The sequence below is a fragment of the Malurus melanocephalus genome, unplaced genomic scaffold (genome assembly GCF_030028575.1).
Source record: "Malurus melanocephalus ecotype Western Australia unplaced genomic scaffold, MMel_1.1 scaffold_60, whole genome shotgun sequence".
NCBI classification, from domain to species: domain Eukaryota; kingdom Metazoa; phylum Chordata; class Aves; order Passeriformes; family Maluridae; genus Malurus; species Malurus melanocephalus.
In genome coordinates, this window is record NW_026623292.1 from 2,181,228 (window position 1) to 2,202,800 (window position 21,573).

At 39.3% G+C, this 21,573-nt stretch overlaps 1 protein-coding gene across 1 annotated transcript in view; it reads left to right on the forward strand.

Moving 5' to 3' along the window:
- Window positions 1-21,573, forward strand: part of TMEM117 (transmembrane protein 117) — a 195,868-nt gene that overhangs the window by 167,320 nt on the left and 6,975 nt on the right. Inside the window, exon 8 of the mRNA XM_057366156.1 lies at window positions 18,460-18,589. Coding sequence (XP_057222139.1) covers window positions 18,460-18,589 — 130 coding nt within the window. The remainder of the gene's footprint in view (window positions 1-18,459; window positions 18,590-21,573) is intronic.

Genomic DNA, 21,573 nt, shown 5'->3' on the forward strand with positions numbered 1-21,573 from the left:
CCCACTTCATTAGCAGAGAGGGCAGCCACAGGCACGGAGGGGACTATCCATTAGCAACCTGTGCAGGGTGGAGCTGTCAGAGCCTCTGAAATCAGTCACAGCAGGCATGGAATCCATTTCTCCCTGGATGAAAACAGATTAAATTAAAGAGCTGCTTTCAGGACTGGCTCTGGGGAAAGCAGTGTGTGTCCTAAGGCAGCTGATGCTGGGAGTTGTTTGAAGCCCTTATGAGGGCCATAAGGGAGGGGTAAGCCAGGCCCAGCAGTCATGGCTGCAGCTCCAAGCCTGCCCACCTCCAGCTCAGAGCCGACATTTGAAAGCCGTTCCCTGTCTCTGCATCGTCATGGTGGTAGCAGGATGGTCCTGCTGGGCAGGGGAACACAGCAGCAGAGACATGACACTGTCTTAATGCCCTGAAATGGTCTCACTCCATCCAACAGCACTGTGCAGGGCACCAGAGGCACAGAGGGAGGCATAGAACACAGGCAGTTCCTGGTGGTGGTGCCCCATTCCCGGGGAAGTACTCATGGTTTCAGTGACCCAGCCCTGGCAGAGCTGCTCTTCTGCTGTGGCCAGCCAAATTTGGATGTCATCTTTAAGAAGCTTTTACTCTGTCCTGGCCAACTCTGTTTCCATCTGTTTTTCAACAACCATAGAARCTTCTGGAGCACTGCACTTCGCAGTGTATTCATGATTTGCACCCCTGCCAGCATTGATTTAGTGATACAGGAAGCCTGAAAACTGCACTGTAGTTGTTCTGGCTGGGACTGGTCATTTTGGGCTGGGATTTTATTTCATCTTTCAGAGGGACATTGAAGCAGTTCCTTTCACATAAACCCAGCTTTGATTTCACTCTCCATCAGTTCTCACTGAGCTTTGCTGTGATGTTGTTTCCCGCATCACCTACCACACAAGGAATTAAATGATGGAAATTTGTGGCTAGGTAATCCATTCTATTGCCTGTAGATGAGAATGAGAAAACAGTGTACATCACTTTCTAATGCATCTTACTATGGATTTAAGGATATAATCCTATAATCCTTCTTGGATGGCTCTTTACTTTTAGTTTCTTTCACATAGTTTTTGGGCATGACTATATACAATGTGCAGCACGCATTGGATCTATAATGAAATTTCATTCCACTTCAGGATTGTGTGCCCAAAGTGGAGAAACAAATAATTCTCAATAGCAGCACTGATCCCATGTATAGCACACAATCTGTTTAGGAGTAGGTGGCAGAAAAGAGGTGATTAAATGATCTGCTTTATCAGACAGCTAGAGTTAGAGGAAACCTGGAATGTGACTGTACTTTTTTATGGTCTTGATTTGGCCTCATTTTTGCAGACTGGACAAAAATCTTTTTTGGAGAAAGCTGCCCAGACTGCCCAAACTGTGTAGGGTGACATTTCTGGAGGCAGCTGCTTGATGGTACCCAGCCACCTGCAATTGCCATGTCCCAGGCAAGAACTGCAGCAGGTTTTTTCGGCTGTATGTTGTGCTTTTGTCCTGATCTCAAGTTGTGAAGMAGCAGCTACATCTTCTGAATGAATTTAAATACCCTTGGGGATGTTTCTGGCATCTGGGCCAAACAATTACTGCACTAATCTAAATTATACAAACTCTTACTATTCCTCAAGGTCAGGCTGCAAAGATTTTCTTGTCTGGACAATGTGTTCTAAATACAGAGGATTAGAGAAAGAAAAGCATCACACAAACAAGCCTAATATCAGAAATGAGCAGATAATAATTTAAGCCACACAAATGCAGTTGCACATAAAAAATGGTGTAAAAAGTGAGACAACATCACTGAGGCTGCAGAGTCATGCATTCAGGAATTAGAAGATGTGAGAATTAAGTCACCAGTATAAACTTTCCACCCCTATTTTGTGCATGCATTATGATACACTCTTTAATAGTCTATTCACATCCCATTTTTCCAGAGGATCTATGTCTCACTTGCTGCACTGGATGAATGGTGTTCCCTTAATGAGAAGCTATTCAATATTTTGGTTTACCTTTTCTGGGCATCCTGTGGCCCCAGGCCTTACTTACTGCACATGATTGGAACCTTGATATGAAGATGAAATCATTCATTTCCTTGTGGACTCTTTTTTGTGACACTCATCGCTGTATTTCCTAAGGGCTTCTCAAGCATTAATATATTTATCTTCACAATAGCCTTCACAACAGGAGTATTATTGTCCATTATTGTCCACATTTTATGCTGAGGCACAAAAAAAATTAAAGTCAAAGGGCCTCTAATTTGAGATGTCTGAGGACATTATTATGAAAATGCATATTATTACCCATCCTTTATCTGAGCAATTACCTAATTGAGGGAGGAGGGTCTAGCATATTATTTCATTAGGAACAGACAGAGCCACATATTTACTTGATGTAATCTTATATATTATTATACTGACAGCCCTATTTCTCTTGCAGCTTTCAAATGATTTTAAAAGCAGTTTCTGTGCTTGCTTTGAATGATGCCCATAACTGTGTCAAATATCTAGCTCCATAAAAAGGTCTGGTTACTTTTTATGCTGATCTTAAAGGAGTACAGTGTAATCCTGTCTGAGTACTGCCATGCACTACAGAACTCTTGCTCTCCTCATGGATATTTTGTCAACTCTTTCTCTTCTCCCCAGTGGTGATATATTCAGGTCTGTCTGTCATTGCTTTTAATACCAGCCATTGGCACTTGTCACTTGAACAAATCTAAGCATAGGTCATTATTATGAAAATGCATAATGGGATGGGGATGCAATCCCACATTAAAAAAGAAAAACCCAACAAAAAAACCCCAAAAACAACAAACAAACAAACAAACAAAAAATCTAGGGAATAGTTTGGTTCTAGAAATTTATTTCRTAAATCTTATCTCTTAGTTGTCTCGTATCAGAGTTGGTTGAGAGACCTGTCATAGCAGAGCTGGTTGAATTCAGTTTCTCCTTGCAGCAGTGACTTCTGTAACAGGAGGCAAATGTTTTCACATCTGCTGCTGTCTCTTGCATTTACACCCCTCTTCCCACACAGCTTMCAGCTTGTGCAGCAGATGCAGAGTGCAGGAGAGCTGCAGGGGTCCCTGTCACTATATGCTTCCACCTCACAATCATAAGTTAGATACTCTTTAATGAGAAAAGGTTGTGTCTTCTGGAACAGACTGTGTGTGATTGAGTAACTAAGAAAGAGAACCATGCCTCCCCACCAGGTACAGATTACCTTAGCCTGACATCTTCTAGTTCTTGAGTCTTCATTGCTGAGATCTGAGTCCTTCAGAGAGCAGGACTCTCTGTGTGCATAAATTTGATATTTTTTACAAAACTATAGCAATCTCTAAATCAAAAGGCTGCCATATGAATCTGATGTGTCTAATCAGGGTACCAGAACTGTTACCTTCCCTGCATGGATGTTTGCTATGTGAGCAACTGCTAATAGCAGTCTGTTGTTTTATTTCCAGTGAGACCGTTCAAAAGAAAGAGGAGAAACACACTTGTTAGCAGCAGAGAGTGGTGGTAATTAAAATCATGGTAACCAGTCCAACCTCCAGAGCCAATGAGGCACTGACACTTTCTGATCATTTCCCCAAGTGTGGCTTTTTCCTTTCTGTCACTTCCAAATCCTCGCTCTGTATCTCCTTCTTTGCCCCCATCCTGGCTCCTCCTCACATCTGGTTCTGTGACATACCCTATTATCCAATTCCAACTCYCAGTCTTCATATCTGTCATTTCTAGGCTCCACATTTAGTGAATTCTACTCATCCTGCACCTGCTGTTTGAAACAAAATCACTCCTTGTCTCCCTTCCCTCACTCCCTAATTCAGTCCCATTTTCCAGACCAGCCTGTCCCACRTCCTGCTCTCATCCCCACAATTTGCTCTAACTCTCCCTGCTCTTGCATTGATTCAGATCTCTCCTTTCTTCCCACTCCTTTTGTGTTGCCTGTTCTGATTTTCCTATCAAATCTTGTGTCTCTCTGTGGTCATTTCCCTCCACAGCATGGCCCAGGCTGTGTGGCTGCCATGGATATGACAAGCCTTGTGCTCAGCCTCTGAGAGAGGGCTGCTGGGGAGGGGGGAGGACAGGGTTATCACAGAATTATGGGATAATTCAGGTTGAATAAGACCTTTAAGATCCAAACCTAACACAGCCATCTCCACCACTAAACCTTGTCCCTAAGCATCACATCTAAATGTTTTTTATGTAACTCCAGGGGTGGGGACTCAACCACTTCCCTGGGCAGCCTGTTCCAGTGCATATAACACAAAGTTGTGCTGTGGCTATGTGCAACCAGAAAAAGTTTAAATACCTTTACTCTGAACATAATGCTATGTCATGCTATGTGCAAAATTAAAAAAAAAAAAAATTAATTTTTAAAAAATAGTCCGTGCTAGGCTCAGTCTCAGACCCAGAACCAAGTGCCCTTGTGCCTCCGTCTTCCCTCAGTTCCAGATGCCTAGCTCCAGCTGTACTTGCCTAGCTCCAGCAGTAACAAAGTATTTGGAGAGTACTTGGGATTAGTAATTGGAGGAAAGCTGGCTCTCTGTCCCTTGGCTTCTGTACAGGGCCAGCTCAGTCCCTGTTTGAGAGCACTTCAGTGTCCTGCCAGCAGCAGCAGCAAAAAATGGGGCTGGAAGGCAAAGGGAGAGTGGATGAAGCTCTCTCTTCTGAGATTGGCAGTTTCACTAGAACCTGATGAGCTCCAGGAGCTGAAGGACACTTTGGCATGCTGAGTGATGTGCAGTTGGGGAAGATTATTGCTTCTGAACCTTTAACTAAATTCTTATAAACACGAAAATTATTGACTTTTCAAGGGTACCTTAAACTTTTTTGATTTGGGACAGGTGTTCACAGGGCAGCAAGAGGCACATCTCTGACACAAAGTTACTCCTTTGCTGAACTATATCTCTCCATTTGAGGCATCTCTACAAAGAAAAGCAACTTATTTTCTGTTCCTGGCTTCATTCTCAGAAGTGATTAAATGGTTCTAGTTGAAAATGTCAAAACCCTAAACCAGCAACATAGAAGCAAACAGAAAAAATACCCTGTGTATTTTGACTCAGCATTTAAAGCAAAAAGTTTGTCAGCTGACTGAGGAAAGTCAGAAGAGAATTGAGAATGACAGGGAGAAAAGCCATGAATATTTTTGGAAGGAGCATTTAATTTCRAATACTATTTATTTAAGTTTTCATCCTGAGTTTCCAACAAAAGGCTTGGTATTCTAATTGATTGTTGAAGAGTAGCCAATACTTTGATCAATCAATTGATAAAGCATCCAAGAGGACAGGAAATGTTGAAATTAATTTTGTGTTCTTCAGCATCATGTATGTGCTATGTTCCTGTAGGAGCTTCTAATCTTCTATGGCTCACTTGAGCAAAAATTTTTTAAAAAAATCTTTCCTGGTCAGGGGTTTTTGTAGCCTAGATCAGGGAAGTCTGTCCTTTGTGAATGAGATTTCCAGTAGAAATACTAYGAGCTGGAGCTTTCAGCTCTTTTCAGTATCTTCTAGGTCTAGCAGGGTCTTCACTATGGTACMTCAGAAATGTTGTTTTATTAGTAATTTAGATTTAGATTTTTTTTCTTGCAGAATCCAGTGAAATTTCATTTTGGACAGATCAGACCATTTGACCAACCTCTGCAGTCAAGCTTGCTGATGCAGAACAATAGCCCAGTAGTCTTTWATTTCTAAATAGTAGATTCCTGTAATAACAACCTGTTGTGTGGTTCTGAGTTGTTTCCCTGCATTATAGATCTCCAGACCTGATTATAGATTCTTTGAAATTGCAGTAATGCTTGTTACAATCTGGTTTGCTCATGTTTCTTTCATACTTGCATCTCTTGAAACCATGCTTTGTACATGCAAACTGGATGAACCTCAGTAAAAATGTACCCTGTCTGAGGAGACCTCAAAGCAGGGTTCTCTGTTTTCTTTTAAAAACATGGCAGCAAGCACGTTGTTCTCTGGGCTCTCTAAGTGCATTTACATAATTATCCAGCAGAATTATCCAGCCAAGTCAACACGTGGTACCTAGCACTGCTGCAGACCAGAACATCCCTAAATATGTTTTGTAGTGAATTYCTCACATGCCTAAACTACTATATTTAAGTGTGAAGTTTTTATCTGTTCATTATTTTGGTAAATGTAGATTGCTSGGGGCCCTCTGATGAATAATTGTATGTTTGAATGAGCACAGCAACTTCAGTAGCAGACATTTGTTCTGTAGGCATGTTAGGAGAATTATAATTGATGCCTTTTTTATCACTGAATGAAAGAAAGATAAAAGTGCTGCTATAAACTGAAAGTTGAAATAAATTATGTAAAATACATAATTCGCATAATGACTGTCCCTTTATAAATGCTCGTATTAAGTAACCATATCATTTGGGATAATTCCTCCTTGAGGAATGCTGTGAAAGAACAGCTCATTCATTRTCGTGACTTGGTGAATTGCTCTAAAACAGCTCCTCTGATGAGAAAATTGATTTAGCATTTCTTTAAACTGTTGAAAATAATGCTTGAATTCTATACTTTCCCATCCAGAAAGTTTCAATCACTGTGTCCMCTATATGGCTTTGACTAGTTAAACTGGAACTTCCCCCAAAACCGCACACATCTACCTCTTGTCTGCATGCATTTGCACATGCAGACCCTTGCTTTAAAACCCCACCTGGTCTATTAATCAGACTGACAGAGTAATCACTCAGCTGCTATAATGTAGCTCCCTTGATTCATTGATGGCAGTAATTAAAAGTTTTGGAGTTACTCTTGGAAGTTTGGAAGCCATGCATTTATCTGCAGGCAGGATTCTGTGTCTGCTTTCTGCCTTCATAACAGTGTCTCTGAGAACAGGCAACATGCCATTTCCCCAAATTTTGACAAGAAAATTCCTAAAATTAAAAATATGAACTTTTGAATTARGTCTAAAACTTGTAGAGGCTACAGAGCAAGTTGTGGGAGAAAAGACAGTAAAGGTAAAAGCACTTAAGTACTATTATTAGTGGCAAAGGTTAGAGAGATACAAGGTTGTGTGGGTAGGTGAAAGAGAGCAATATTTCTGAAATAACAGATGGTGTAAGAGATCATCTTCCCCTCAAAAAAGAGAGGCTTTTTGTGGGGCACATACAATTTTCCTCAAAGAAAATTCTCTGTAGATGAAAATTAGCAAGCTGTCTTCCAAAAGTAGCATCAACAGCAAGTGGGGAGAGAAATTTCTTGCAGGTCAAAAGTAAAGACTGAGTAAAAGGGTTGCAAGAGGATATCGTTCAAAAGTGTCTGTTAGTTTGGATGAGCTTCTGCCACTAGCTGTGTGCAAGGTTTCTTATCTACACTGAATTTCCAAATCTTTTTAGGTTGTCCAACCTGTCTCACCCTGTCTCACCCTGTCTCATCTGTCTTTTTAACAAATTGTAATTCAGCCTTACCTTGCAGACAGCATAGTTGCTATATTTAGATTCAGATCTCACTAGGAGAGCACTTTAATTCATTGCATACCACCAGCCTTTGATTTTGTCTTTGAGATTCAAAAAAAATGCCTTCATAACACTATCTCTTCTCTCAAGGATTTTGATGGGAACAATTCTGATATTCGGACCAAACAGTTGTGTTTGCCAAGACCAGGGTGAGCTTGTGCAATTAGAACTTGGTTCACTGTGTTTTTGACATGCTCTCCCAGGAGCTTTCTAAACATTGAAAACCTTTTAGGATGAAGTTCATGTTTTCTTCATGTGCTTGGCAAAGGCAGATATATTGCTCTAGTATAAAAAGCTGAAGTTGCATTTTCCTCTCTCGTGCTCAAGAAGTGAGCTTTTGCATTGGGGGTCAGAAAGGAGACTGTAGAAAAGTTACCTTCCCTAATTTTTATTCACATTGAAGACCATACTTTTGGGTTATGATTTTGTTCATTCTCTAAAGGAGTGTAATTTACGTATGTGTAAGATACAGAGAGTACTAGCATCATTTCCTCAAGGAATAAGAAAATGAATGGATTTTTGGAGAGGGGAGGGCAGAGAGGAAAGAGAGACCTTAAGCAAATAATCTGCAACTATCAAGTGACATGCACTGTCTCTAATAAGAGGATATTTCTTGTCACTGAACTGGAGTGAATGACTCTAACACAATACTGTGCGCTTTGTGGAAGATACAGTGCAGTAATCCCAGCAGCACACTGGTTTTCTGTAGCTTCTTATTATTACCAAAAATAATAAAACCAGTWGACCTGTACCTTCATAGGGAGACTTATTTTTTTCTTATTTTTCTCAACTCCTGGAACAGATATGCCTAATGGCCACACCACAGCTTTTGAGGATAAAACTGGAGGCAGAGGRGTAGCACAGAGATGGGATAAGTTGCCCTCCGAAAATAAAGTTCTGTCTTCAAAGAGTATGCTGCCTTTGCTGATCCTATCAGCAGGCTAAAACTCAGGACACAGAAAATTATTTTAACTTCAACTTAAAAAAAACCAAAAAAACCAAGAGGGAGCTAGGAAGACCAAGCATATTCCATATTACTCTTGCCTCTGAAACAAAAAATTATGTATAGATATCCATGTTTTAAAAAGTCAGCCTTTCTTCTTACATTTGTACACAGTTTCCTTTTTCTTTCCTTACATATTAGAGCTGATTAATTAGCACAAGTTATGAAGAGGAAAATAATTTTGGAAATAGTTATTACCATTTTTTAAGGAAAAGGGAATTTGCACTGACTTKTTTGCAAACCCTACATTTAAATTCATGAGACATTTCTCTCTCTGTTCCATATACATTCAGTGTTTTTACTTTATGTAATCGTCCTAAGCTCTATTATCTTTTCAATATCAGTCAAATGCAGCATGCACTACTGTTTTTTTCTTTAATGGAAATGTAATGTTACTGTTTCACTACCTTAATCACAGCAAGCTGAACTCTGAGCAAACACATGTAATTTACTGTTATAACTGAACCAAAATAAGTTGGAATTAAAGTTTCAAATTAAGACAGTTGGTCCAAATTTGCCACTCCAGAWCACACTGAATACCCACGGGCAAGCTAATAGTTTGGTTTGTAACCAGACCCAAATTCTGGGGACTCAGAACAGGTGATGGTAAAACCCTTCAGAGCACATATAATCTGAAGGAATTTTGTCCAGAACAGAGTGGCTCCTCGGTCATCCATTTCTAACGTTGATGCAACTGATTCACTTTCCACCCACAGTGAACAACACTCAGTGATCCTCTTGCTCAGATGCTCTTTATTTCTGTAACACATTTTGTTATGTTGTAAAGCTTGCAGTGAGGAAATACCTGCTCAGGTATTTTACTGCAAATCTCTCCGCTCAGATTTAGGCAACACTAAAAAACTCCATTAAGGTTTGAATAGCAGGCAACAAGAAAATCCATGTATGTGGATATTTGGAAAGAGAATGAACAATATCAATTTTAATACAGCTGGTAATACAGCTGGAGTTAGCTGGAGACAGTTGTCTCAATGCAAAATGAATTCAAAACTCTAAATAGAGCTTGCTGTTCTCAAATAGGTACAAATGGCATTAGCAGTGTTTGCAAATCCTGAAATGCTCCAGATACCATATTACTGCTCAGCTCCAGTGTGGATGTATTTCTCACAATGCAGTAGTATGTGTTTCATTGCATGTACTCCTGCAGTGTTCTGATATTGTTGAAGATGATTATATTGCAATATATTTTTAATTTATTTTTATTCTCCACATCATAGTCAGATATTTGTTTTTCTAGGAAAGATTGACTCTTCTTGTCATGATTTCCCTTGACAGCAGGCTGTAGTCTCAGTAAATCTTAAATATAAGTATTTTGTATTATTAGCAAATATTTATTTCTCCAATTAGCCACAGAAATGGCTTTCATAAAGTGTGTCACTGAGGTATTTAGAAAAAACCATTGCAACTGGCTGGTGGTTAAGGGAAGTTTCAAGTAGAGATCAGGACACAGTTGCTTTATGGAAGCTGATTTCTTTGTCTTTTACAGATRCACAATATTGTAATATTACCACTTTGTTTAGCAGCTTAATAGACTCAAGAATTTACTGGAAAAGTTTTCAGTGGTGTTTCTTGTCCAGATGAATTATCTGATAGCTCTCTAGCTCAACTGATGTCAGACATGAATGAAACAGTAAAATAAGAGTAAAAGCTTACAAAAATTGGAGAAATTGAGAAAAAAATCAAGGAACACTTACTTTTGAGTATCTTGTACTCCTCACACTTTCCTGATGGAAAAACTGGTGGACTTGCTGCTCCTGTTTGACAYTAATAACTACTTAAGGGTGGCTGTAGGACAGAACAATCCTTGCCTTGAGGAGGAAATGGTGACCACTGTTGTTCCTGGTCACTACACATCTCAAGATGTGAGACCTTCTAGTGTTTATCCTTCCTGGTGCACTAGTTTGTTTTCAAACACTATTTCTTCCTAATGTAGGGAAATGAATTCATAGCCATTAGTTCTTCATCTGCCAGCAATATTTGTCCCATCAAGGAGCTAGCAATGATCACTGAGGACTAGAGCAGTGTTSTGCTAGATAATGCTCAAAGACAGCCAGAATACAACTCCAGTCCTAGAGGATTTCATTGCTGAAGAAAATCCAAGAGTTATAACTGGTTACACAGGCTGATACAGGCAATAGCAAACTTTATTGGTCAGGATGACAGGTAATCCAGGATATTATGACATCCTCTTTTCTCATAGTAAAAGAAAATTATAAAGAAGAGTGAGATAGTATAAAGCTATGCAGCTGATAGAGAACTGCTCAGGGGAAAAGCTTTCCAAACAGAGAAAAAATTTGTAGCATGAATTCATAGGCTGATTGAAGGAGTGGCTGTCACATAGACAGACTATATGTAGAGTATTGAAAGAGCTAAAAGAATTTGAATGAAATTAAGTGGCCTGTAATTTATTGTATGAAAGAAAAGAATGTCATGGTCAAAAATAGAGAATTGTCTTTGCAGTAGCATTTCCTTACCAGTGCAGAAAAATTGCACCCATGAAGGCCAGGGGGAAAGRTGCTGATGTAACTGAACAGCAGATGATGAGAGCCTTGATAAACACTTTAACTGGGGGTTTGGGAAGAATTTCCACATCTGTGGTATGTTACCCTCACTCGAGGTTGTTAGGAGTGAGTAGATGATGATACCCAAGGCACAGTCACAGGGGGGACAGAGGAAGGTGCCATCTATCATGGATAAGGCATGTGCCAGTAAGCACAGCCATAGGTATGTTACTTTCAGTGCAATGTGAGCATTTCTTTTTTTTTGGTGGACTGATACACTGAGATTACTGTGAGTTTCCTATGGAAAGGCTAAATACCAATTCAGACAGTTTGGTAACAAGAGATACTGTTTTGAGTACATGTGCACACACAGCTTAGTCTATGCTCAAAATGCATTAATGTGTAAGTTTAAAATGCAGAGAGTGCAGAGTGTAGAGTGCAMAGGGCTTGCCTGGGTCCTATGTGGCCTGGGAATTGCTGCCTTTAAATAAACAGAAATGGATAATAAACTGAAGGATTCTGTAATGATTTTTTAATGGAAGGGGTCATTCAGGGCCAAGCATTCATTGCTGGTCTAATTCTCAAAAAGGGAGTTATTGTCTTATTATCATTTTCTCAAATGAAAGAGAAAAAGAGCAAGATTTGCAGTGGTCTGTCTAGAGAAAGGAGAGGAGATTGAAGAAGCTAAGCAAAAACTGAGGAAGGAAGAGGATAAAGATGATAGAGAACAGGGTTCTGTGTACGTTCATGCTTTAAATTGCCTTACAGTGCAGGGTTAGCCTTTCTGTACCTGTGTCTGGTCCTGGAAGCTGGCTTCAGTCATCTGTCTCAGCAGCTTGGATCCTAACCAAAGAAGTTATTCCACCACCACAGTGATTTTTCCGTATTTTGCATTCTTTAAATCAAGACTAAATGATAAATGGTAAAGCAGTGTCTTCAGTTAGGGACTTGGTGCCCCAGTTCCTGATGGGGTTTTGTGATTATTTTTGTCAGTTACAATCCAGAGAGGTGAAGCAAAAACAGATGACCAGATCAAATAAAATTTTCTGGACTCGAAAACTGAATAGATTAGTACTGATAGTACCAAAATTAAGAAGGATGTCTTTCAAAGAATAACATGTCATTTTTCACTGTGGAAGCTAAGTTGCCCCACTGAAGCCATTCAGGTATACAGGTGGAAATATTAAGAGTAAATGTATATTTTTTCTTTAATGAAGGCTAAACCCAGCCATGTCTATCAAAACTTCTTCCTCTACTTGCCAAAGAACAGAAGGCCAGAAGCTGAGCAGTAAGTTTAATCTCACAGGTGTGAAAGAGAGTTCTAGTCATGGCTGCTGACTTCCTTTCTTATGTAAGTTTGAATAAAATATTATAAATGTTTGCATTTATAAAATATTTATAAAATATTTATAAAATATTTATAAAATATTTATAAAATATTTATAAAATATTAAAAATGTTTGCATTTTAGCAGCTGACAGATGCAGAGATCTCAGCTGTAGTGAACAGTGCAAGCTGCAGCGCTGCAATGAAGTGCAGTGAAGCAATGAACTCCAGAGAGGAGTTGTGCCTTGGTCTGAGTTCCAGATGTTCATTCTTACTTCAAACACTTGCAAAAATACAAAACCATTGCCTCTCCTTAAATTTCCTCTATGTGTCTGTCATGTTCTAAGATGCAAAGATATCTGAAAAACAGTTTTCACCTCACAAACTTCTTAATAAATGAATGAAAAATGCTATAGGCAGTTTCTGAAACACATACACACATTCGTATAGGTATTTTCTCACTTCATGCCCTGTTTTTGTTTATTTATTATTTTGAGACATTTTAAGTACTATTGAATTCATAGCATTAAATTAGCATACGTCATCACTACTTAAAGCAGAAATATTCAGTGTGCATTTGTCATCTTTCGCAATTATATCGAGCAGCGTTTATATTATTTTTACTGTTATTTCATATTTACTGTGTACAAACACTCTAAGATCTACACTCAAACAGAAGGAGAGATGAAATCATGGCACATCTGTTGTTAGTGGTTTCTAATCATGGTCCCACCTTCTCTGTGGCAGTTTTCCCTGGGTGGGAAGAGGGCTATGGCTGAGGGTTGTGGGCTTGTGTGTGGATGAGGCATGGGATGCAGTTTGCTGAGCTTGAGCATCCCCTTCCCAGACCACAAATGATCCTGAGCCAATCCTGCCAGCACCTGCTCCTCATCCTCTGGACTCTGGAGACACAGCTCAGAATCCTCAACGAAATGCACCAAGRAGTAATGCTGTATCCAACCAGGACAGGGACCGATATGTCCCTGGACAGCTGTGTGTCCTGGCTTGAGGTCAGGACAGGGCTGCCCAGCAAATGCCTTCTCTTTCCTCAGATGATGGCAGAAAAGGGCCAGATCATATCAGAAAGTCTGGTTTTGATGCTCAGTTACCATTGCTAAAAATACCTTTATTTAAAGAGGTACCAAGTGGCTGCTGCCAGCTGCTCTGTAGGGTCTTAAACCAACACCTGGCAATGCAGCTGAGAGTATGTGCATTTGTTTGCCCTGGGTAGCTAGAAGCAAAGGGAAGAGAATCAAAATACCATGATCTCCTAATTTTTGTTCTGTGCTTCTGCATTTAATGAGGTAGCTGATGGAAATCAGAGGTGCTCTCTGCTCATTGCGACACGATGAACCCCCTCAGTGAACTTAAATTTATCCTCTGGCTGCCCTTTCCTCAATGACTAGAGTGAAATGAGGCAATAACCTTATTTGATTTGCACATGCCACAAAACTTTCCGCTGAGGTTAGAGACCTCTGTGCAGCTGATTTAAGCCTGCTGGTTCTGGGTTGGTTTCTTCTTCACACACTGAGTAGATGTATGCTGCAGTCCCATTCCCTCAGGCTGGAAACCACTGAAGTTGATGAATATTAGAAATCCAATGCTGATGGGTTTAAAGGAGAAATAATCTGTTCATGCAGTATGAAAAGTATATATATGATCTAACAGTATGGTTGTACAGCTTTGTTTTTCAGATTCTGCAATGCATTCTAAATATGGTATTTTGGGCCCAGTTCCTAATGAGATCCCTAATGAGAAATGGCAGATTAAAGACACCTCAGCAATAAGGACTAAAGCTGATGAAGTGAGAATTTGCATAATTATGAGCTGAGAACTTTAAGAACATGTCACTCATGTCCCGGTGGAGAGCACAGCTGATATCTGAGACCACAGAGAGAAAATACCATGTAGGGAAACCTGATGCTGTCCTGAGCTCTGTTCCACTGTGGGGAATGTTTGGATTTATGGGCTGTATATTTGTGCTATTCATGTAGCTGTTAACAAGTGAGGTGGAATACACCTGCAAGGCATCTTGAATTTCCTAGAAAAGTAGTTTCCTGCATATGGCAAAATTGTCTTTTGCTTGTCAGTAAGGGAAAAAAAATAAAAATAACAGAGTCAAAAGATTTTGGACAACATTTTCTTAGAATCTAGTTAGTGGAATGGCCACTTTTTTGGGTTTGGATTTGACATCCTGATATTGGCTGTAGCCTGAAAAGCTAATAACAATCTGCTTTCGTTCAGCACAACAATACTACAGCTATGTTTCTGCCRGTGGTAATGTCTCTCTATGAGCAGTAGACACTCGCACTTACCAAAGCTGTGAGTCAAATGAAGCTCAAAGRCTATTTAATCCCTAACTTGAAGCTTCATTTTCCTAACTGCTGCAGCTGTAGTGATTTCCATGGAAATCAGTAGGTTTAACTCATTATTATGGTTTCCTTTGCTTAAAATTGCTTTCAAAACCATTTTATTATTTGTTGGTTGGTTTTTATATTATTTTATTTCTTTCATTTCAGCGAACTGTTCTTAAAGAACAGACTGTATAAAAGATCTGATAAAGACGTTACATTCAAAGTGCTATTTGTGGGTGAAAAACGACCTTTATATATAAAGCCAAGATTTTATTATTAGTGTTAAATTTAAACAGTGCAATCCAAGAATCATTATTAGTTGAGATCTATTTATTATGGAAAATAATACTTCTGCACAGGAAGAAGTTTCTGTAGTAGTAGAGGTAGCATTATTATTATTATTATTATTATTATTATTATTATTATTATTATTATTCCTCTACTACTACAGAAAATAATAATAATAATAATAATAATAATAGTACTGTGGTCAAAATTCTTATACACACACTTCTTGGTTTCTATTGATTTTCCTGATGTTTCATCCAGCCTCCTTCAGTTCCTGTGGGTCCTGAAATGGCCAGTTTCAGTGTGATGGGGTTCAGCGAGAGCATTATGGCATGTCAGTGGCATCTGGAGTCCACTTCTGGGAAGGATATGATGTTCACCATGATGGCTTATTTTTCCTTATRCTTCCTTATGCTAGGAGCTTCTTGGGGCCATTTTTATGTTTGATAACACGTGTTTAGACCTTCTGGTTCCTCATTGATCTGAAGTTCCACATTACAGATAGGTTTTACAGATAGTGCTTTATGTTAGACACTTCTTTGCTCTCCTTGTTGCCCCAAAAAGTAGTTTTGCCCAGCCCAGGTCTGCATTTCTTCAGCTGAACACYAGTGGGTTGTTTAKAGCTGTGATGTCTGCATCCCCTGGCCCATCTCTCTGGTTGTGGCCACACCATATTTCAGTCCTGCATGGAATAGAGGTCATGATACAGTTCAGGCATGCTTCCAACATTACGGGGCATATATATAGAAAATGTTATTATCAGGTAATATTCATCCTGAAGAGAAAAAAAAAATTAATAAAAAACTCAGATGCAAAGACACAGTCCAGTAGAAAACAGTAGAAAATTCCGCATGGTGAAATTTTATCTGTAAATGAGCAAAAGTCACAGTAGGGACCTTAGGGCAAGGWAGGAGCAGGAGGCAAGATTTACAGACACATGTTTACTTATAACTAATGCAATCCACAGCTCTCCATTCATTTATTTTCAAGAATATGTAATRCATTTATTCCTGGGTGAGAGTATGTATGAGTTAACAAGAGACACCAGTCCAGAGATATGTATTAGAAACTGTGAACTGAAAGTGAGCACGCATAAATATTTCATCTTTGGGCATTACTTCAATGCCTGCCACCTGCAAGGGGGTGTCTACAGATGCAGGCAGGACTGCACAGCTGGGCAAGTGTTAGCAGGAGTGCACGCCTTGCATCAGTGGTAAGGCAAAAGGAGAGCATCCTTATTTCTCTTCTACATCTGTAAATTGGCACTTTCTGCATTGCTGTGAACATTAAGAACCACATAAAGGGTGTCAGGTTTTCTCCTTGATTGCACTCCTGTTAATCCATTTAACTCTGTACCACAAACAGTGAGCACAGATCAGCTGTTGTTAGTGATTTGACTGTGCTATTCCCAGATGATAAAACTCTTCCATTTCCCTTCCATTGTAGAAAATGTTGGAGAGCTCAGCAATTCTTGGAAGTTAAGTTATATATAGTGATTAATCTTTCAGAGATCGTATAATCATAGAATATCCTGAGTTGAAAGGGACCCACGAAACCTATTTCTGGCCCTGAACAGGGTACCCCAAGAATCATTTCGTGTGCCTGAGCTTGTTGTCCAAACATTTAATGAACTCTTGTCGGGCTTGGTGCTGTGACCACTTCCCTGGGGAGCCTGTTCCAGTGCCCAACCACCCTCTGGGTGAAGAACATTTTCCTAATATCCAAACTAACCTCCCCTGACAACTTCAGGCCATTCCCTTGTGTCTTGTCGCTGTCACCACAAAGAAGAGATCAGTGCCTGCCCCTCCTCCTCCCCACACAAGGAAGGAGTGAGATCTCCCCTCAGTCTCCTCCAGGCTGAAGAGACCAAGTGACCTYAGCCACTCCTCACACAGCTTCTCCCAAAGCCCTTCGCCATCTTTGTTTCCCTCCTTTGGACACTCTTTAACAGTTTAWTATCTTTCTGATATTGTGGCTCCCAAAGCTGTCCCCAGCACTCGAGGTGAGGCCRCCCCAGGTCAGAGCAGAGCAGGACAATSCCCTCCCKTGCCCGGCTGGTGTTGYTGTGCCTGATGYCCCCCAGGACACGGGTGGCCCTCCTGGCTGCCAGGGCACTGCTGACTCACGTTCAACTTGCCATTGACCAGGACCCCAGGTCTCTTTTTGCAGAGCTCTTTCCAGCATCTCCTTTCCCAGTCAGTACATCCAAGGCTGCCCTGTCCCAGGTGCAGAATCCAGCAATTGTCTTTATTAAACTTCATAGAGTTGGTGATTGCCCAGCTCTCTAATTTGCCAAGGTCTCTCTGCAGGACCTCTCTGCCTTTGAGGGAGTCAACAGCTCCTCCCAGTTTAACAGATGATTCTCAGTTTTGAATGTTTAGTCTTTCACATTACTCTGTAAGGAAACTTTCCATCTTTACAAAACTGAAAATAAAATAATGGAATTGGYTCTGATGGAGAGATGGCTCTGCTGGAATAGTTTTCACGTGTAGGAATCACAAGTCACTCACAGTTTGGATTCCTTTAGGTTTTTTTTTTTAGTAATTCAGGTGCTTGTTGCACTAGCTTGTTGGATGCAAATCCAGGAGTGTGCATAGGAACAGAGGCAGTGTGTTTTTATCAGGAGAACATMAACAATCTGCAGTGCACAGAATAATGACACTGGCAGTAATCATATGGATTCTAGCACCATAGCTAGACTTCCAGTTTGGGCTCTGATGATCCATGCTATCATACCCATTTTCAAGTGACTTATGGTGAGTGCAGATAACCAAGTGAAAAATTCCTTTCAATGCAGCTCTTCCTCASCTGGGTTGCCTCACGCTAACAAAATATGCATAATGCTAGGTAAGAGCTTTCACATTTTCAACTTTATCTTGTCAGTTGAAATATGGCAGTGAAGAAAACTGTGCTTAGATTGATTCAGGCAGATTATGCTGAAAAGCCAGCATTTGCAGTGATTGTTTATTTAAATGTATGAAGGTGAAATACGGAAAACACTCTCTAAGCTGAACTASTGGAATACAGATATATGTAATGTTTGAAAAGCTCTGGCCTTCTTTGCCAATTTCATACCTGTGAACTGTTTGCCAAATAATAAATTACTAAAATTGTAAGTAAACTAGCAAGGTTTTTATATAGATATTCTTAGTATAGCAAGGTTTTAAATAAGTATTCTTGTCCTTAGACTATAAGTGTTCTTGTCCTTAGACTGTTTTGTACTATCAGCTGATAAGGTGGGTTCAGTATTGTCATTCCAAAGTGAGCTTTTATACATGTAATTACATGGAGCTGAGGTAAAAATTATATTGTGTCTAATTATATCTAATATAAATAAGGTATTCTATTTCAAGTGGGTCAGTCAAACTTACAGGAAGAAAATCCAATAATGGGAGGCTTAAATGCAGAACATTTCTTTTTTATTAATTTAAGCCATTTTAAATGCAAAAATATAACATGAAAGCTTACTTTTAGGCTCTTATTTTTCTTTTTTAACAGGACTGGGAGTTTCCACATTTTATGGGCGATGTTGAAGTGAATCTTCCAGGCTTGCCCTCAGCACATATGCAATTCAAATTACCTTATTTCCAAAAGATACTGAAAGAGGAATATCACATACATATAACAGGTATGTAATCTTACAGATTGTGACACTGTCACWCAAGGAAATTCTTCTGTGTAATAAATGTATGCTACCATGGTATTAACCATGGTACTTCCGTGAGTGTGTCCCAGGCATTTTTTCAATCACTTTATCTGCCCATATCCTTATTCTCTGTATATAAATATCTCAAGGATATGAGAAACCCATATCTTACAAATCAGAGAGGCTTGCTGTTTTTCATGGATTTCAGCAACTTCTTGTGACAAGTAATACATAATGTAACCTCAGACATCTTTTATCTAAAATTACTCTCCCAGGGAAATTAGCAGCTTATTTCATCTTCAAATCTCTTGTGCTTTCAGATGCCTTTGCTGTGATTTATGCTAATATCTTTTCATAACTTCGGTCATTCTCGTCTGGCAAAGGCCACTCATAATCATACTTCCATCAGTCATCTAAGGAGAAGCAGACAGTTAAATAACCTCAAATAAAATACAATTGCAGCCATTCAAWTGGATGATACATATAGATAAAAAGTACCTGATCCTTGCATACTGTGAGTCAGTATTTTAATAACAGTAGGGAATGAAAAAGAAAAGAAGGTTAAGTAGGGATAAATATTTTGGTTTTACCTTCAAGCTATACAGAAGGAGTATAGCTCCTCTCTCTACACTGAGAAGAGATGGATAATAATGGATAACAGAAGAATGCAGGTGTGAATTGGCAGGGGTCTTTAACTGCTAATATAAAAAGTCACAGCACATGACACCGCAGAAATAAGATAGATGAGGGCAACCAAGGACACAGCCATATGAAACTCCTGCAGACCAGGGACAAAAGGAGTGTTCAAAGATGATACAAAGGCCAAGAGCTGGCAGGTGAGTCACAAGCTCAGGAGACAGCAGAAGCCAAGGGAARAAAATGTGTCAAGGGAATAATGACACCGGCACTGAGTTGAGATAGACTGAATGAAGCCTCAGAAGAGGTATTTTCAGCAGAGAATACAGAAATGAGATTAAAAAAACAGAAAAGAAGATAAAATTAGAGCAGAAGTTGTCTGTTGGCTATTGAATGAGGAAAGGCAAATGGGCCAGGAGGAATTATGGATTTCAGAATTGGATATAGGTGCCTTGTTGGAATRCTGACAGAGAACAGCCAGCCAGCAAGGAGAGAGAAGAGCTGGGACACATCTGAGGGAGATCTTTGTAGCCATCAGTGCTTTATGGAACAGGATAAAGTAAATTATGTCCCAACCAGTGACTAGAAAGTGCAGAGTGAAAGATGTGATGTGTACATGATGGACACATTTTTCTCTCCAAAGTGAGCAAAAGAAGAAAGGAACAGAGGATAGAAAAGAGTTTGAGCGTGAAATATTTTATGTGAATGATAGGTATGATATTCAGGGAGAGTAAAAATAGATTTCTTTTTTCTCTTTTCTCAAGACTAGGGAATGAATTTGAAGGTGCTCAGTCCCACAGGCTACTGTTATTCCATTGTATAAGGATAAGTAGTGGAATKGATGCACAGAGGAGCAGCAAAAATGACAGAGGCATGGTAGTTTGGGCTGTGTCACCAGATGCAGAAATTTGGCATACAACTAATGCGTGATACAGGAGGAATTGAAGAGCAGAGAACAGTTTTGCTTTGTAGAAGAGGCAGAGACATCAATAATCAGGGGTAATCAAAGAATAAACAAKAGCAAAGAACATAAATTAGTGATCAGAAATGCAACTGCTAGCAGTGCTGCTATTTGAAAATAGGCYAACCAAAGGAAACCAATATTTATGTATTGTAGTCTTCTGCAGAGASGACTAGAGTCCTTTCTGATTTTCTAGTGAGAAAGCATTCTTTTAATGAGGATGAGATAATGAATGAAGGTTGAGGAAAATTCTTCCCTGCTCAGCATTAACAAGATCCATTTATTAGATTCACTARACAAATCAATCCATTTGACTGCACATCACGTATCCTGTCTACTGAGTGCCTGTTTTATCTCAGTGCTACACCACCCTTTAGGAGATCTAATAAACAGCCATAACACATGGCACARGAACCTCCCTTTGGGTAGGTTTTCCTTGAACCATCTGTTCTTGCCATCAGTTCTTGTCTTGGGTTAGGGCATCATCTTGGATCCTTTTCAAACTCTAGTTACTATGTGGATGTGCAGATACTTGAACATTCTACTCAAATCAAGGTGCTAATAAAGGAAAAAGTTGTTTATATATATATATATATATATTATATATATATATGTATATATATATATAACAAGATGAATATAATCCAATCTAAAATGAGGGTAGAGAGTGATGCACATGAATGCAACTGCAGCAGATGACATGGGGGTAGGACAATGATAACAGTAAGGAGCCCAGCCAGCCCTATTTAAACCCTGTTTAATACACAGAATCCAGAATGTTAAATTTAAACATAACATTTCTTTTAAGTAACAAACAGTAAAAGAAGACTGAGACCTGAAGAGATTTTTTTAGTACTAACTATATAGATAAATCCAGGCTATAAATCTATGACCTGTACTCTGATTTTTAGAAACTAGAAACCATTTTCTCTCAAGCAGTGAGGAGAAAGAAAGCATGGCTGACATAACATTTGCCATCTTTTCCTGGTCAAATTTTATTCTTTATTAGTTCTTATACAATCTGGTTTAGTCACTGTTGATTGATATAAATAAAAGCAGCCCTATTCGATACTATTTTTTTCAAATAAGCAGTGGTACCACAAAGAAGCAGCTCTAAGGAAAGGGACATTCAGAGGAGTAAAGGACTTCCAGCCACCTTTCTGTTGGCTCATCTTTAATGGCTTTGTGCAAATTCTGTATGGATGAAAAATTTCACATTTACATGCTCTGTGTTGCCACCTCTCCTGGTTTTATCACAAGGCTTAAGAAAGTTGTTTCTTTTTCTTTTTCTTTTTCTTTTTCTTTTTCTTTTTCTTTTTCTTTTTCTTTTTCTTTTTCTTTTTCTTTTTCTTTTTCTTTTTCTTTTTCT